Source organism: Capra hircus, chromosome 22 (assembly GCF_001704415.2).
Source record: "Capra hircus breed San Clemente chromosome 22, ASM170441v1, whole genome shotgun sequence".
In the NCBI taxonomy this organism is placed as follows: Eukaryota; Metazoa; Chordata; class Mammalia; order Artiodactyla; family Bovidae; genus Capra; species Capra hircus.
Window position 1 is genome coordinate 12,495,264 of NC_030829.1, and position 18,621 is coordinate 12,513,884.

The 18,621-nt window shown below is 47.5% G+C and overlaps 1 protein-coding gene across 2 annotated transcripts; it reads left to right on the plus strand.

Moving 5' to 3' along the window:
• Positions 600-18,004, plus strand: SLC25A38 (solute carrier family 25 member 38). 2 transcript variants are annotated; one of them, XM_005695563.3, is made up of 7 exons: positions 600-1,004; positions 10,000-10,121; positions 10,728-10,812; positions 11,506-11,685; positions 11,940-12,114; positions 13,906-14,072; positions 15,678-16,655. In XM_005695563.3, exons 1-7 carry the CDS (start codon positions 936-938, stop codon positions 15,798-15,800), a joined length of 921 nt encoding a protein of 306 aa, XP_005695620.2. In that variant the 5' UTR covers positions 600-935; the 3' UTR covers positions 15,801-16,655. The 2 variants fall into 2 exon arrangements, with proteins under 2 accessions (XP_005695620.2, XP_005695621.2); XM_005695564.3 differs by having other exon boundaries at positions 601-1,004; positions 11,940-12,108; positions 15,678-18,004.

Genomic DNA, 18,621 nt, shown 5'->3' on the forward strand with positions numbered 1-18,621 from the left:
CATTATGGTTTATCACAGGATAACAAATGTAATCTTAAGTATTCTAGTAGCCATATTAAAAAAGCAAAAGAGGTAAAATTAATTTTAATAATTATTTTACCTAATACATCCAAAAAAATCATTTCAACAGGTAAAAATGAAAAAAATTGTTTATGAAATTATTTTATCTTATTGCCATGCAAAAAATAAGGTGTGTGGATGACTTACAGCACATTTCTGACATCAAGCTCTCAGCATTTTTTAAAGGAAAATGTGGAAATGCCAAAACAATAAAGTCATGGTTACGGAAAAATATTCCACACTGCTTCAGTTTTTAATACAAATGAATTACAATTAAATCAAGTTTAAAAGTCTGGACTTCAGTCATACTAGCCACTTCTCGAGTGCTCAGTAGCCCCAGGTGGCTACTGGCCACTGCACTGGGCAGAGTTAAGTCTGGACTGTAACTATGCACAGACGTGGCACCCGAAAGCATCCAGCACTGCAGACTTCCCTTGAAGCTCCGGGCTCAGGGAAGCCGCCGATCCTGCAGTCCCGGACGTCTCCACCAGGAGGCACTAAGGAGCACATCCTCGCCAGCGCGCGAAGCGCATCCAACCCCGGAAGCTAAATTCCGGCATTCTAGCTAGTTCTTCCGGCTTTCTTCACCCCTGGTACATCCTACCATCCTCAAGTCCTGAAGCCCCTGACTGGGCAGGATGGGCCGGGGAGCAAAGCCGAAGAGTCTACGGCGCAAGTGAAAAGCGGCGCTCGGAGCCACCCACTGGCGGTGGACACGCAGGTCCCGACCGGCGTAGACTGCAGAGTAGGCCCTGCCGTAGCAAGCGTCTCCCGGCCACCGACGTCGCGTCGTCTTCCTCCAGGATCGCTAGTGCCGGGCCTGCGCTCCTACCAACGGCACCCGGGGCCCAGTGCATTCACAGGCCTCCCCTCCAATGATTCAAAAGTCACGCCCGGCGCTGCTGCAACACCAGGATGTCGGAGACCGGGTGGAAACGCTTATGGTAAACTGCAGGGAAGGGATGGCAGGCATTCCGGCGTTGCAGGCTCGGGGAGGGGAATTGGAAGGTTGCCGAGGGTCAGCGGCCCTTGGGGGACGTTTTTTGCACCCGGGGTGCGCTCATAACGGGTTGGGGACCTGGCAGAGGTGGGAGTTTGACTAAGGGATTAAAAGGAGGGTAGGGAGGAAGGAGGGGAGTGGCAGCGCAACTCTTGGACAGGCAAGCAAAGGTCTCATTTCTGTGTTAGTATATGGATAGAGGTAGGCGGGATTGCTGCGGCCTTGGGGGCCGTATGGGGAGTGTCCTTCTGCGGCAGGTAACGACGTGCGAGCGCTATGGGAAGTTGCTTCGAGTTGTTTTCCTAGATTGAAAGATGAGAGGGCACCTGGGTAGATAATTTGGACCGTTGCAAAGCCCGGCAATGAAGCTAAGCCTGAAATGCGATCCTTGCTCAAGCAAGGTAGATTAGGACTACACAGGGCCGGCGGTCTGGGCCAGAGGGAGTTGCTGGGAAACTGATGTGGTTTGCCGGCGCCATGAGGCCACGCCCCCAGCGTCTGGATTGGCTGCCGTGGTCGTCCGCGGGCCTGCCATTGGTGGAGGCGGGGCTGGAAGGCGGGCGGAGGAGGACTGTTTGGCAAAGTCGCTACTAGAGGTGGGTGGAGCCGGGAATGCGGCTTCCTTTAGTTCGCGAGGACCAGTGGCAAGCCTCTTTCTCCGCAGTTGAAGGTCATGATTCACCTGCGGCAGGCGCTAGGCGGGGTTGTGGGCACTTTTTTTTTTTTTTTTTTAGTGTTTTGTTTTTGTTTTTAATCTTTAACAAAGGCGGAGTCGGGGGCAGCTTTTAGTTTACATCTTTAATCACGTGCTTACCGATTTCTTTCTGGGTCCTCCAGCTCTGGCCTGGAGATCTGATTTAATTTTTTAGGATTTAGTTTTGTCAAGGGAAGTAGGATTTGCTTGTGGAACTTTTTAGAAACAATTTTGTTGCCTTTTTTTTTTTTAACTCGAGGTTAATCAATACTGCTGGTATATATTTAGCATCTGCTCTGTGGAGTCTGGTGGGCTGCTGTCTGTGGGGTCACACAGAGTCGGACACGAATTAGCAGCAGCAGCAGCTATGCTAATAGACTTGGAAAGTTAGTTAAAAAGGTTATAGGCTCTATGTATGGATGTATTCAACAAATATTTATTGAGTCAGTAAAATGTCTAAGCACTGTGCTATGAGATATGTTCTTGTAATGGAGGACACTGTGTTGTGGGAGAGGGGAAGGGTACATGTGAGTGTGCTCAGTCGTGTCCAACTCTTTGTTACCCCATGGACTGTAGCCTGCCAGGCTCCTGTGTCCATGGAATTCTCCAGGCAGGAATACTGGAGTGGGTTGCCATTTCGTCCTCCAGGGGTTCTTCCTGACCCAGGGATCGAACGGGAGTCTCCTGTATTTCCTGCATTGGCAGGCAGATTATTTACCACTGAGCCACCTGGGAAGCCCAGAGGGGAGGGGTAGTTCCAGACAGCACCTGTGAGAACACTGCGGAAGCAGCTCCAAAGAGAACTGCTTAGAAGTGGTAACTGCAGGTCCGTCCTACAGCCTTACTGGAGCAAAGAGCTGGAGGGTGCCTGGGGTGATCCCGCTGCCCAGGGATGGGGCCTGCCGGGCCCGCTCAGCTTTATCCTGTGGGATTGTTGTTAAGGGAGAGCCACGGCAGATTTCCTGTTCAGCTCAGTTGCTCAGTCGTGTCCGACTCTTTGCGACCCCATGAACCGCAGCACACCAGGCCTCCCTGTCCATCACCAGCTCCCAGAGTTCACTCAGACCCACATCCATCGAGTCAGTGATGCCATCCAGCCATCTCATCCTGGGTCGTCCCCTTCTCCTCCTGCCCCCAATCCCTCCCGGCATCAGAGTCTTTTCCAATGAGTCAACTCTTCTCATGAGGTGGCCAAAGTACTGGAGTTTCAGCTTTAGCATCATTCCTTCCAAAGAAATCCCAGGGCTGATCTCCTTCAGAATGGAGTGGTTGGATCTCCTTGCAGTCCAAGGAACTCTCAAGAGTCTCTCCAACACCACAGTTCAAAAGCATCAATTATTTGGTGCTCAGCCTTCTTCACAGTCCAACTCTCACATCCATACATGACCACAGGAAAAACCATAGCCTTGACTAGATGGACCTTTGTTGGCAAAGTAATGTCTCTGCTTTTGAATATACTATCTAGCTTGGTCATAACTTTTCTTCCAAGGAGTAAGCGTCTTTTAATTTCATGGCTGCAGTCACCATCTGCAGTGATTTTGGAGCCCAGAAAAATAAAGTCTGACACTGTTTCTACTGTTTCCCCATCTATTTCCCATGAAGTGATGGGACCAGATGCCATGATCTTTGTTTTCTGAATGTTGAGCTTTAAGCCATCTTTTTCACTCTCTTCTTTCACTTTATCAAGAGGCTTTTTAGTTCCTCTTCACTTTCTGCCATAAGAGTGGTGTCATCTGCATATCTGAGGTTATTGATATTTCTCCCCGCCATCTTGATTCCAGCTTGTGCTTCTTCGAGTCCAGCGTTTCTAATGATGTACTCTGCATAGAAGTTAAATAAGCAGGGTGACAATATACAGCCTTGACGTACTCCTTTTCCTATTTGGGACCGGTCTGTTGTTCCATGTCCAGTTCTAACTGTTGCTTCCTGACCTGCATACAGGTTTCTCAAGAGGCAGGTCAGGTGGTCTGGTATTCCCATCTGTTGAAGAATTTTCCACAGTTGATTGTGATCCACACAGTCAAAGGCTTTGGCATAGTCAATCAAGCAGAAATAGATGTTTTTCTGGAACTCTCTTGCTTTTTCCATGATCCAGTGGATGTTGGCAATTTGATTTCTGGTTCCTCTGCCTTTTCTAAAACTAGCTTGAACATCAGGAAGTTCATGGTTCACGTATTGCTGAAGCCTGGCTTGGAGAATTTTGAGCATTACTTTACTAGCATGTGAGATGAGTGCAGTTGTGCGGTAGTTTGAGCATTCTTTGGCATTGCCTTTCTTTGGGATTGGAATGAAAACTGACAGTTTCCAGTCCGGTGGCCACTGCCAAGTTTTGCATAGGTACCTGGAATGTCAGGTCCATGAATCAAGGCAAATTGGAAGTGGTCAAACAAGAGACGGCAAGAGTGAATGTCGACATTCTAGGAATCAGTGAACTAAAATGGACTGGATTGGGTGAATTTAACTCAGATGACCATTATATCTACTACTGCGGGCAGGAATCCCTCAGAAGAAATGGAGTAGCCATCATGGTCAACAAAACAGTCCGAAATGCAGTACTTGGATGCAATCTCAAAAACAACAGAATGTTCGTCTCCAAGGCAAACCATTCAATATCACAGTTATCCAAGTCTATGCCCCAACGAGTAATGCTGAAGAAGCTGAAGTTGAACGGCTTTATGAAGACCTACAAGACCCTTTGGAACTAACACCCAAAAAAGATGTCCTTTTCATTATAGGGGACTGGAATGCAAAAGTAGGAAGTCAAGAAACACCTGGAGTAACAGGCAAATTTGGCCTTGGAATGTGGAATGAATCAGGGCAAAGACTAATAGAGTTTTGCCAAGAAAATGCACTGGTCATAGCAAACACCCTCTTCCAACAACACAAGAGAAGACTCTACACATGGACATCACCAGATGGTCAACACTGAAGTCAGATTGATTATATTCTTTGCAGCCAAAGATGGAGAAGCTCTATACAGTCAACAAAAACAAGACCAGGAGCTGACTGTGGCTCAGATCACAAACTCCTTATTACCAAATTCAGATTTCCTGTTAGATGATGTGATTCCTTCATTCTTGACTACCGAGCCCCTGATGTGGACCAGGCTTTGCGATCAGTCCTGAGGAGGACCACCGTGGGTTTGAACACCTAGCTCATAAGAGCGCTGTGAGATTTCGAGGCAGTTCATATGGATGCCTCACCCCAGGCTGCTCCATGGGCTTGGCACTGCTGAGGCTGGAGACTCACAGGGAGGTTACTTGGATCAGTGGGGGGCAGGCTGTGGGAGGAGAGGGGTCAGCGGCAGGAGTTGGTCGTGAAATGGTAGGTAGACCAAGGCATCTTCCTCGTCTCCTGAATGTCCTGCTGGAACATCTCAGTGTGGACTGAAGGAGAGGCAGGCATCTAAAGAACTGGGGACCGAGTTTCCATTTGGGGATGTTGAGCTTGAGATGTCTGCAGGCCATCTGAGGGGAGATGCGGGGAGTGTGGGCTGAACTGGGCTGGAGATGTGGGCGTTGCTGGCATGAGCGTGTGAAGCGAGGTGTGGTCTGGGGATAAGGGTGCCCTGCGAGGGGCAGCTACGGGGAGATAAGAGGAACAGCAACATCTGTGTGCTGGGGAAAGGAGGCTCAGAGTGGGAGAGAGAAGCCAGAGGGGAGCGGCCATCAGCAGGCGTTCCAAATGCACCAGGGAGGCCAGGTAAGAGAAGGGCACGGGAAAGGGGTCCCGGGCTGCTCGGGTCCTCGGTGAGGCAGCTTCAGCGGAGGGGCTTTAGCCGGATGGCAAACTGGGGGAACGTGAGGGGTGACTGGTAAAGAGGGAGTGGAGGTGATGTGGCCTCAGGCTGGAAAGATGGGGGCTTTCAAGCTTGTTCCAGGCAAAGGAGTCAGCGGGAGTAAGAGGCAGAGTGTGCAGGCAGGAGGCCCTCGCTGCGAGCCCAAAGTCTCGGATGAGCCTGAGAAACAAAGCTCGTGGGAGTGCCGGTTAGCACGCAGCTGATGGAGCGCCCACGTGACTTGGCCGTGCTTACGGTCTGACCTCTGCTTGGTTTTTTTTTGTTTTTTTTTTTTTTTTAACTTTAAAATCTTTAATTCTTACATGCGTTTGACCTCTGCTTGGAAAGCTATTTGAATGTGGCTGTAAGCGCCAGTATTTATTATCTGAACTTACTTAGACCTTTAAGGAATTCCAGTTATTAGTTGATAATTGCTGGTTTGGTGGAACATGGAATTACCTCTTTTCTCTGTGAAACAAATACCACAGATTACAAACATTTTGGTTCTAGGTAGGTAGTTATGTACTGTAGGTAACAAGCAACTTCATCTTAATAGCATTTTAGGATGACAGTATGCCATGTGTTACAAAATAATGGTGCAGTTGCCATTTAGTGAGGAGAGAGAAGATCTTTGGATGGAGTTTGCCCAGTGTCTCCTACAGAAAAGAAGACTTTTCTCTCCTGCTTGAATTTTTAAAAGTGTGTTTGCACAACCACTTGAGTGTGTCTGGACTCCAGGGCATGCTGTGAGGCCCTGGAGGGCGCTTGGGAAAGTACAGTTAGTCTGTCAAGCAGTCCTGCCCTTCTGAATGCTGCCTGTAGGTTAGCCAGTGTGCGTGACTCTCCCAGAACTGTGAAATTCCAGATGTTGAAGCTGGATTTAGAAAAGGCAGAGGAACCAGAGATCAAATTGCCAACATCCGTTGATTCATCAAAAAAGCAAGGGAGTTCCAGAAAAACATCTGCTTTATTGACTATGCCAAAGCCTTTGACTGTGTGGATCACAACAAACTGTGGAAAATTCTTAAAGAGATGGGACTACCATTAGACCACCTTATCTGCCTCCTGAGAAGTCTGTATGGAGGTCAAAAAACAACAGTTACAATCGGACATGGAACGACAGACTGGTTCCAAATTGGGAAAGGAGTATGTCAAGGCTGTATATTGTCACCCTGCTTATTCAACTTATATGTGTTGAATATAATTAAATAGAGCTCATTTACAAAGTAACCTCAAAAATATTACCCAGAGACAAAGACATACCAAGGCATTTTTAGACAGACAGTGCAAGATCTAGCTTCATTTTCGAAGTTTAGTCATGAATTAGGTATTACAATATAAAATTTACTAGTTTATAAAAAAACAGTTGAAATAAAAATTTTAAAGGCTTTTTTCCCCCTTTCCCCTCAGTCTCAGGAGTTAGAGATGGTCTAGATAAGTGTTCCTGAGAGCCCTGGTCTCAAGGCACAGGGAAAGAAAATCAAGTTCTAACACAATGGCGGCAGGTCTAAACCAAATGGTGGCCAGACAAAGCAAAATGGCCATCAAAAATCACAATACAGAGCAGAGTTAAAGCACACATGTATAAACCGGTCAGTCCTCCTCAGACACTCCCTTGAATATACGAACACAGTCTCTCAGAAAGCCTCCTATAGAGAGAGACACAGAGCTGCAGATCCAAGTACTAACAGAGTAAAGGAAAATATCTCAGGTCTTCAAAGATTTCAAAGGGAGGGAAAGGAGCCAGGTTGAAAGAAGAAGGGGGAGGAGGCGGGAGAGGGAGGCAAAAGGGGTGGCCTTACAGACGTCTCCTGCCACCTGCAGATACCCAGGCGTTATGGGAGTTTACCCGGGACCTCCAGAGAAGGGAGGACTGGAACTCAGCCCTACCAGAAATAATTCGAGTTCTCTGCCAAGAGGAGGTGATCAGTCTCCAATCGTCAGCTCAGACTGAGGGCCCTTCAACCAGATTCCTGCGTCCAGGACGGGGGACTAGAAAAACAGGGAAGGATACGAAGGGTTAAGGAGAGGGGAGGGGGAGGGAAGGGGAGAGAGGTAAATAAAGTCTCTTGTTCCTTACGGGCCAGGGCACTCTGGCCAGTTGTCTGCGTCAGGAGGAGACCAGGGACAAAAGGGTCCCAGTTGCGGCCTCTGGGTCTGGTCCATTGGCAGGCAAGCTGGCCCCTGAGTACCCTGAGTGGTCAGGATGTCAGTCTCAGTGAAGAAGAGTCCCCACCAGAGTTGCCATTTGTTGCAGGAAGGCGGATCCCTTCCAGGACCTGAAACTGGGCCCTTGTCTAACACTCGGAAATGAATTGTCCGAGGAGACACATGTGCTGACAAAGCAAGACATTTTATTGGGAAAGGGCACCCGAGTGGAGAACAGTAGGGTAAGGGAACCCAGGAGAACTGCTCTGCCGCGTGGCTCGAAGTCTTGGGTTTTATGGTGATGGGAATTAGTTTCCGGGTGGTCTTTGACCAATCATTCTAATTCAGAGTCTTTCCTGGTGGCGCACGCATCGCTCAGCCAAGATGGATGCTAGCAAGAGTGATTCTGGGAAGTGGATGGACACGTGGGGTCTCCTTTTGACCTTTCCCGAACTCTTCCGGTTGGTGGTGCCTTATTAGTTCCGTTTTCCTTACCAGGATCTCCTGTCATAAAACAACTCATGCAGATGGTTGCTATGGTGCCTGGCCAGGGTGGGCGGTTTCAGTCAGTGTGCTTCCCCCAACATATGCAGAGCACACCATGTGAAATGCCGGGCTGGATGAAGCACAAGCTGGAATCAAGATTGCCGGGAGAAATATCAATAACCTCAGATATGCAGAAGACACCACCCTTATGGCAGAAAGTGAAGAAAAACTAAAGAGCCTCTTGATGAAAGTGAAAGAGGAGAGCATTCAGAAAAGTGAAGATCATGGCATCCAGTCCCATCACTTCATGGCAAATAGATGGGGAAACAATGGAAACAGTGACACTTGCTCCTTGGAAGAAAAGCTGTGACCAACCTAGACAGCATATTAAAAAACAGAGACATTACTTTGCCAGCAAAGGTTTGTCTAGTCAAAGCTGTAGTTTTTCCAGTGGTCATGTATGGATGTGAGAGTTGGACTATAAAGAAAGCTGAGCACCAAATAATTGATGGTTTTGAACTGTGGTGTTGGAGAAGACTCTTGAGAGTCCCTTGGACTGTGAGGAGATACAACCAGTCCATCCTAAAGGAAATCAGTCCTGAATATTCCTTGGAAGGACTGATGGTGAAAGTGAAGCTCCAATACTTTGACCACCTGATGCAAAGAACTGACTCATTTGAAAAGACCCTGATGCTGGGAAAGATTGAGGGCAGGAGGAGAAGGGGACGATGGCAGAGGATGAGATGGTTTGATGGTATCACTGACTCAATGGAAATGAGTTTGAGCACGCTTTGAGAGTTGGTGATAGACAGGGAAGCCTGGCGTGCTGCAGTCCATGGATCCGCAAAGAATTGGACACGACTGAGCGACTGAACTGAACTGTGTCCCAGTATATAGGACCGCCAGCAAACCCAGGAGTGGCTGCGACCTGTGGTGCACCTGTGGTCTGCTTCGGTCCCAGTGAGATGAATGGGTGTACAACAGAGGGGAAAGTTTTAGATTAAAGAAACTTTTGCAGGAAGTGGCACTTACATTTCTCAGTGCATCGGCTCACTTACGGTTTCACTTCCTTTGTCTTACTCCTGTAAATAATCTACCGGTTCCACAACCCGGGGAACCTGAAACCAGCAGTCCAGGGTTAAAACATACTGCTCAGTTGATTTTGCTTTTGTCACAAGAGGAAGTTGGCCAATAATTTATGTTCAGGACAATTAGGGAGGTGTGGTCAGTGGCATAATTCACAGGTGGAAATAGCCATGTTGCTCAGTAGGAGAGAAGTTATCCGCAATTTTTTTTATACTGTATTTATTAAATTTTGGTAGTGCTGGTCTCTGTCGCTGCGCTTGGGACTTTTCTGTGGTTGCAGCAAGCGGAGTCTGTCTCCAGTTGCGTGAGAGGCGTCTCATTGCCACGGGTTCCCTCTAGGGCGCTTGCACTTCAGTACTTGCAGCACACGGGCTGCGTACTTCCTTGCTTCTAGGGAAGTGGGTCTTCCCGGGCCAGGGATTGAATGCGCGTGTCCTGCACTGGCAGGCGGAGTCTTTCCCACGGAGCCGCCAGGGAAGCCCTACCCGTAAGGTTTAATTATCAGTGGTTACTAAGGTTGTTATCAGTAAGACAAGAGAGCTGCTTCTCGGAGTGTGCAGTGTTCTCGACAACATTCTAACGCTGTTCATCCCTGACTACATTTTGCCCTTCTCTAAAGTCAGAAGCTGTTACTAATACAGGGCACCCCCAGGTGAGTTTCTAAGCAACCCTTAGGAAGAACTGGCTGGCCCAGGTGTGGTGAGTGGTGGGACAAAGCTGATGACACCGTGTTCTCTTGCCCTGCAGTTGCAGCCAGTGATCAAAGCTTTCTTGTGCGGCTCCATCAGTGGGACCTGCTCTACCGTCCTCTTCCAACCCCTGGATCTCCTCAAAACCCGCCTGCAGACCCTCCAACCCTCGGCCCATGGGTAAGGCCTGCTGCCCACCCGCCCACCCCCATTTCACTGAGGAGCTGGCTTCAGCGGGAGCACCCTTTCTGTGTTCAGTCACCTTCCATTCTGTGGGGTGATCGAAGAGAAACACAGACCAGGCCCAGCTCTCAGCTCTGTGTTTTGTGTATACTCTTTTGTGTTTGACGTCTCTCTTAATTAAACGGGGTCCTTTGCTCAGTTGCTTCCTGGCATCTGCCTTGGTGACGTTCGCATTCTACTGTGCTGGTCTGTAATGTCATGACTGTGCTGCCTGGCGCAAGCAAGGGGTGGTTTTCTGGAAATAAGGGAAGTATTGAGTGCTTCTTGTGAGCCCCCTTATTGGACTCAGCACTGTGGGAAGTGTGTGAAATGTATGGAAAATGAGGAGTTATCCCATTGCTTGCAGCCTGAATGAACCAAGAATCACTGACCTGCCACACTGTGAGTGCATAGGAACTCAGAGTGACTCCCCGATGCCTAGCAGAGATCGTGAAGTGTTGTAGAAAAGAGGCCACACAGAGAAGTCTTTGAGCGGGGAGTCCTTTCACAAGGACGTAGTCTCAGTGATTTTTCCTTCCTTCTCTCTATCTGGTCTGCCTTCAGGTCCAGACGTGTTGGCATGTTGGCTCTGCTCCTGACTGTGGTTCGCACGGAGAGTCTGCTGGGCCTCTGGAAAGGGATGTCTCCTGTAAGCTGCCTTTTGGGTCTTGCACCCCTTTCTTTACTCACCAGCCATTTCTTATCCACCTCACACATCCTTGCTTTTAAGAGTGCATGCGGGTTGGAGACTGAGCAGGCCTCTGTTGTCCCCCTGCCCGTCACTCTCTCTGGCTTCCGCTTGAGGGCCCTGGGGGACGTCGCCCGTGTGTGCCCTGGGCACGGCTTCTTAGCAGCATCAAGTCCTAGAGCAGAGGCATCCGGTGCCCCACCTGTCAGCAGATCCTCCCCCCCACTCCCCGCCCCTTCCTCCCATGCCTCCTACCTGCATTTCCCTACCTGGAAGACTTTTTCTGGCCTTCAGAAGTCATTTTGCTGGAAAAGCCAGGGAATTCACTCTCACCCCAACCTCAAAGCAGCTCTTAACCAGTGAAAGATGAGACCTGATGTTTAGAACCCCCATCCCTCCTCAGGTGGCAGGGTAACCGAGGCGTGTCCACACCGATTCCCAGAGTTCCCCAGAGGGACTCCATTGCCCATGGTGAACACTGATGAGACGATACGCCCTTTATCGGCCACCTCTCCTATCTCATGTCCCCACTCTCCCATTGATGTTCCCTCCACACCTTAAATCAACTCCTCGCGTGCCAATCCTGGGTCTCCTTTGGGGAAATCCACCCGTGGTGGTCTTTGATCGCTGTTCCCTCTCCGACTTTTCCTGCAGTCCATCGTGAGGTGTGTCCCTGGCGTTGGCATCTACTTTGGCACCCTCTACTCTCTGAAGCAGTACTTCCTGCGAGGCCATCCCCCCACCGCCCTGGAGTCAGTCATACTGGGGGCGGGCTCCCGCTCGGTTGCAGGGGTCTGCATGTCACCCATCACTGTGATCAAGACACGGTACGAGGTGAGTTGGACAGCCTCACGGCCTGGGAGAGGGCAGACAGACGCACTAGACTTCTTGAGTCAAGTGCCCACTGATGCCACCTCCTGTGTAATTATGACCTGACACAGAGGTCAGTGTGCTAGGAGAACCCATCTGTGTAGTCAGGCCAAGCATGTGGGAACCAGGGCCCCGGCCATGCAGCCTGAGGATAGCTCGGTTCAGTGTGCAGCCCCAGGGCCCCCGAGGCAGCCACGGGTTCTGTGCTTCCTTCGCAGAGTGGGCGGTATGGCTACCAGAGCATCTACGCCGCCTTGAGGAGCATCTGTCACAGCGAAGGGTTCCGGGGCCTCTTCAGTGGCCTGACAGCAACACTGCTGCGCGATGCCCCCTTTTCCGGAATCTACCTCATGTTTTACAGCCAGACCAAAAACGTTGTGCTTCACGGTACGGGTAAGGGAAGGTGTGGTGGGAAGAGAGATCCCTCAAGGGATCACATCCTCAGCGCTTTCTCTGAGATAGGAGACTATTTGTTGTTCTTAGCAGCTCTGGATTCTTAGCCTAGTTTTAAAAACTGAGCCATATCTGCACTGTGTCAGGCGTGGGGTCCCATGCTGGGATGCAGTTACAGTCCCTGCCCTTTTGAGTTTATAGCTTCTTAAGGAAGAGTACTGATAGTATGTAATTCCTGAGTCGGGGGTGGGGGTGGAATAAACCACGTTTTGCGTAGGCCATGCAATAATACTTCCCACATTTGCCTGATCTTCAGATTTCTGGGTCCTACCCAAGGAGTCTTAAATCAGAAGCTTTGGGGTAAGAACTGGGAAACTGTATTTTTCAAGAAGCACTTATGATTCTTAACAGACAAATTTGGGAAACCTAGTGGGTTCAGACCTAGAAGAAAAATTTTATTTTCATTTACCTGCTATGCTCTCCGTTAACGACAAGAGCCCTCTGTTTGGATGGAGAGAAGGCTGCCAAACCTCCCACATTCTAGCAGGCCCACCCTACTAGTAAGCTCGTGTTGCAAGACTTGGGCAAAATCAACAATCAGTAAATGTTCACCCAGGCAGAGTCACACACTGATAGTCACACACACACACACATCCTGTAGAGTGAACCAGCGTTTGGTCAGGTGTCTGTGGATAATCTGAGCAAGGAATTGCAGCCGAGGTCATTTAATTGGGAAAGCCAGAATGCCACCCTCATGACCGTGTTGTCAGTTGGGGTGCTTTAGGAGATTTGCCGCTTCGCCCCAAGTACCAGGAATTGTGACATTGCAGGTCACAGCCTTACTTTGCAGTAGAAGGTTAAGGCAATAAGGGAGCTTGGATATATGTTTTTAACTTCTTCATTCATCCTAAAGAATTTTTTTTTAATTTGGTATTTAGAAATCATTCTACGCTTAACAAAAAAGCCGCAAGAATAGTACATATAACTCCATAGCCCTGTATTACTCTCTTTCTATATGTATAATTATTTTCTCCAAACCATTTAGGAGTAAGTTGTAGGCATGATGCAACTCTTTACTCTTAAATACATCAGTGTGTATTTCCTGAGAATAAGAGCATTCTTAATAAGCATCTTATATTTAGGAAATTTTACATAGATACACTTCTTGCATCTATAGTCCAATCTATAGTCTTAATTTCTCCAATTTTTCCCATAATGTGTTTTGTGGCCATTTTTATTTTTTTATTTTCAGGTGTATAAGCCAGTTATATAACCTCAGCTTGGGTTTATCTGATGATCTTTGCAGCTAGGTTCATTTATGCTCTACCTTTTCAGCAAAAGAGGCATGTAACAGTTGTGTCTTCATTGTGTGATGTCAGGAAGCTCATGTCACCTTTTGACCCGCTGTGGGTGATACTAACTCTTTATTGCTTGGATAAAAAGAATGTCTCCAGTGAAAACTCAGTTATTTGTTCTTTTGTCATTTCTAAGTATCTCTGTGGGGTGATACTTTGAATCTATGTAAAACGTCCTGTTATTTCATCCATATATTTTAGCATCAGTTAATGACTTTTGCCTGAATTAATTATTATGCTGATGATTGTAAAAAGGTAAACTTTTAGTTCCATTTTTCTGTTTACATTGATTAGTTTAGATTTGGAATTCCTAGCTTTGTTTGAATACCCAGACCCTTCTGGCTTTCAGGAAGAATTAGTGGCAACTTGGCACTGATATTTATTTGGTAGACATGAGATTTATTTATAACCAAAGGCTGCCTTTGTCTTCTTTCAGACCAGTTGGATGCAGTCCTTGTTCCCGTTGTGAATTTCAGCTGTGGGATATTTGCTGGGATTCTGGCCTCGCTGGTAACTCAACCTGCAGATGTGATCAAAACTCACATGCAGCTCTCCCCAGTGAAATTTCGGTGGATTGGCCAGTCAGTCACGCTCATTTTCAAAGTAAGGCTTTAGGGAATTCCCTAGTGGTCCAGTGGTTAGGACTACACACTTTTACTGCAGGGGACATGGGTTTGATCCCTGGTCAGTGAACTAAGATCTCCCATGCCTTGTGGCACAACAACAACAAAAAAGTAAGGCTTTAGAATACGTATTGGTTTGTATTGTGGTTAAAGCTCTCTCTCTTTCTAAGGCAGTAGCTGTCCTTTGCTGGTAGATCACCTGGGGAGCTTTTCAAAATCCCCATTCCCAGAGCATAACTTGAGCTCTCTGGGAGACATGAAACCCTGGCATCAGTATTTTAAGTTCCTTAGCGATTCCAGTGTGTTGCCAAGGTTGAGAATCACTGCTAAAAAACTACGGTTGTGGGGGTCTTTTTGTTTTCTGGGTTTTGTTTGTTTAGGGAGGGGGGCCAACATTAGGACAACCTGTGATATTTGTTAAACATGCATATTGTTGGGCTCTACCCCAGACCTCCTGAGTCAGGAGTTCTGGGAGGACTCATTAACCTGATCAAGGACCTGCTGCTACTAAGTCGCTTCAGTCGTGTCCGACTCTGTGCGACCCCATGGACAGAAGCCCACCAGGCTCCTCTGTCCACGGGATTCTCCAGGCAAGAATACTGGAGTGGGTTGCCATTTCCTTCTCTGAATCAAGGACCTAGGAGGAAATGTAGTCAGAAAACCCACAGGCAAATTGTTTTGTTTCTAGGAGTTTGTGCTAATACAAATGTGCAGATGTATTGAAGATAAAAGGTAAAGTAGATGTCAGGTACACTAAAATGCTATTTAAAAGCCACTGAGTTGGCCCTTTGGGAACATGTTTGATTATCAGATATTCTCTTTCAAGGTAAATCTGTCACCTAGATCTTTAGATTTTTCTGTGCTGCTTCGTTTTTCCTCGTAGCAGAGGAAACATGTTAGCATCTGCCAACACTTACCCTAGATGGAAGCAGTGTTTGTGAATCTGATCATATTTCTCACACTGTGTAGGTTGCTTGCTTTCTTATTCGTGATACCTGAAGCCATGAAGTTTGAAAAGAGAGTCTCCATATATCTTCCATGTGAAAATGGAAGGACTGATAACAGTAGGGAAGAACAATCCAGATGATGAGGTGTTTCGTCTTTAATTCTTATTTAGGGCCACCAAGAACATCTAGTGAGTTTAAAAAATAAAAAGCGTTCTCCCTCCAGGCAGACGGATTGCCAAGAAGGTACCTTTTCCTTCAGCCTGGAGTTGGGGCCCAGGGCTTGGCAGAGACACTTTGGTCTGCATTTCAGCTGCTGCTCGGGCCTTCTGGCTTCTGTGGACTGTACAAGTTGCACACGATATAGAGTAAGCCTCCAGCAGATTTTCATCTGAGAAATAAAGTCCCCTGGATAGAGCACGCCTAAAACATACAAAGCTTAGCAACAAAGCAAACAAATTTTTTTTTTTTCAGTTCATCCCTTTGGACCCAGTATTCATAGTTTTAATGGTGTTTGTAAAAGTCTATAACGTAAGACTTAAGAATGGAGTAACGCAGAGGGACATCCTCACTCTGATGGCAGGTGTGTAACTGTATTGCTGCTTTAATTCCAGCGTTTGGGCTTCCATTTTCCCTCCTAGGACTATGGGCTGCGTGGCTTCTTCCAAGGCAGCGTCCCCCGGGCCCTCCGCAGAACCCTGATGGCAGCCATGGCGTGGACAGTCTACGAAGAGATGATGGCCAAGATGGGCCTGAAGTCCTGACCCAGCGGGGACCGGGCAAAGACGGGACCTGTTGCCCTGCTTGGTTTCTGCCAAGGGCCGCTTCATCTCACCACGCTGGAGTCGGATGAAGTCCTAGCAGGAGAGCCTGGCAGACACATCGCCTTCAGTTACTCAGTTCAAGAAGAGAATAGGTGGGCTCAACTCAAATAGGTGGACCCGACTTAAGCCTTCTGAACCTCCCAGAAGAGGAGTCCCTGATAGAGCACGGTGGGGAGTCAGGAAAAGGGTCTGCCTACCTTACAAGGCCATGTGAAAGGGCATTTCCAGAGAGTGCTGTCGGTGGTCCCGCTCAGCCACCCACTACACCATGCCGCCTCCTTGGATCTGCTCCTGGGCAAGAAATCACAACCCTAGAGATGCTGTGAGCTGTCCCTCGTGTCTGAGGAGTTCCAGCAGCGAGACTGGATCTGCCAAGCGAGGAGTCACACTCATCAGGCTGAAGTCTCCCTCTGAGGTGATGTTAGAATGAAGAAGAAAAGATGTCATGACTTAACTGATTCCTTGTTAATTTCTAAGAGGCTCCAGGGAAGCAGGGAAGGGAAGTAGCTTCCTAGCCTCTAAGTGTCCAAGTAATACTTTTTGGTCTCGGCCCGTGAACGGTTTCAACTCCCAAGTTGATCTGGCATTTTTCTGCAGCTAAAGTTGGGATAAATAAAGTGGAGCACTTTATCATTGGAAAACCTCAAGTGCCATGAGTCCATCCTACAGTGACAAAATAAGGTGGCTAACACTTGATCTGTATAGGTCCTCAAGCTTAAAATTGTTTAAAATAGCTTTATTTTATATGTTACATGATCTGCCCATTCCAAATACACAATTCTGTGATTTTTTAAAGTAACTTTACTGTCTGGTGCCGCCATCAGCATAAATCAGTTTTAGAACACATTCACACCCCAGTAAGAGCTCTTATTTACGATGAACCCTCATTCCAAGCCCAGCAGCCACTGATCTGCTTTCTGTCCATAAATCTGCCTTTTCTATGCACCTCCTATAAGGGGACTAATACAATGTAGTCTCGTGAATCTTCCATATGAAGTCTCTTGTGTCTGGCTTCTTTCACTTAGCATAACATTTTGGAAGTTCATCTATGATGTGGCATCTTCAATACTTTATTCTTTTTTATGGCCAAATATTGTGTGCCTATTTTATTTATCCACTCATCAGTTGATGAATGTGAATTGTGAACACTTTTTGGCACTCAGGAATAACGCTACTATGAACATTCCTGTATGAATCATTTATGTGGATATATATTTTCATTTCCCTCGTGTACATGCCTCGGAGTGGTGTTACTGGTGGTATTACTCTTATGGTTCTGGTGGTTACTGGCAGTTCTTGGCTTTCATCACTCCAGTCTCTGTCTGTCTTCACAGTGCTTTCTCCCCCATGTATCTTTCTGTCTGGATTTCCGAGTTTAAGTTTATACTTTATATTTTAAGGTTAGAATGCCCTGTGTACAGTTATACTATGTGGAGGAGTACAAGAGAGGAAAAGTGGGATCCTAGTCTCGTGGCGCCTAAGCCACTAGTGCTTGGCGTGCTGTGTGTGAGGTTGTGTGCTGGGGCAAGCGGGAAGCACTTGCAGCTGGCAGCGGCGGACTTGGGGCGGGAATGCAGGGCGGGCGGCTTAACCCAGATGACGGATGGGGCGTCTGCTGCCTGAGGACTGACAGCCTCTGAGGCAAGATGCTCAGGGTTCTTGGCCTCTTCAGTCTTCTGTGACCACCCGCATCTTGGGCTCTGGGAGCCTGGAGCCAGTGAGGGCCCTGCCAGGGACTCGGGAGGGAAGGAGCAGAGATGAGGCCCAGAGGTGCAGGCTTCATCCAGTACAAATTTGCTCATCTTACACACACTGATGAATTTCAGCTACCAGAGTCCCCTTCCCCACTCCTCATTTTTTCTTTTGGGGGCATATCATCTTAAAATTTGGAGAAATCATCTCATTTTCTCTAAAAGTGGGGTAAAACTGAAATTCGCCTTTACGAAATCTGACTCTAAGAGTGAAGGCTCCTGGCCTGGGGTCTGCATATCCCAGGCTCCAAGAATTTTTTCCTCTCCCACTGTCTCCCACAAGTATTGACATTCAGGCAGGAAGTGGGTAGTGAGCTTCAGCTGACTTTGGAAACACTGCCCAGTGCCCACCCCCCCTCCTTTTTTTTTTAAATTAAAAAATTGTTAACTGCCCAGAGTTTAAGCAAATTATTTTGGGGCGGGGCTTTGTGGGAATAAACAGTCATCTGGCAGCTAGAGATAAGGCCTAGTAAGGCAGGAGGCAAAAAAGACTGAAGCCAAGCTTTCAAGCTGTGTTATACTGTTTCCAAGAGTATATTATGAAATAGCTCAATCAATCAAAAAATAAATAGTACACTGCCCCTCACTCAACATCATTGAAATGGAACAGTCATCAGAGTTTACTCACTGCTGCTTGTCTCTCCTCTCTCCCCACTACTTCCTTTATTCTGCAATGAAGCTTTTAATAGCAGATCCCAGACATCATACCGTTTTACCCTTCCACATTTCAATATGCATCTCTAAAAATCAAGGACATTTTTCTTCAGTAAATACCATGTTATTACCCCACCAGAAAAACAGTTAACAGTTTTTTTTTGCTTATCGTTCGGTACCCAGCCCGTATTCACAGTTTCTCTGATGGGCTCCAAAATGATTGTTTACAGTTGGTTTAATTGAGTCACGATTCAGATAAGTCCTGAGATTCTTTCACCAACTGTTTGAAAGGGTAAGTAATTTGGGGGCAGACCATGGTTTAAATGAGTCATCACTTCCTGAGAACCCCATCAAGT

Coding starts and splice junctions, on each gene's coding strand:
- SLC25A38 (XM_005695563.3), top strand. CDS start 936: ATGATTCAAAAGTCACGCCCGGCGCTGCTGCAACACCAGGATGTCGGA. Junction 10,813..11,505: donor TCTGGAAAGGGATGTCTCCT/GTAAGCTGCCTT, acceptor CTTTTCCTGCAG/TCCATCGTGAGGTGTGTCCC. Junction 11,686..11,939: donor TGATCAAGACACGGTACGAG/GTGAGTTGGACA, acceptor CTTCCTTCGCAG/AGTGGGCGGTATGGCTACCA.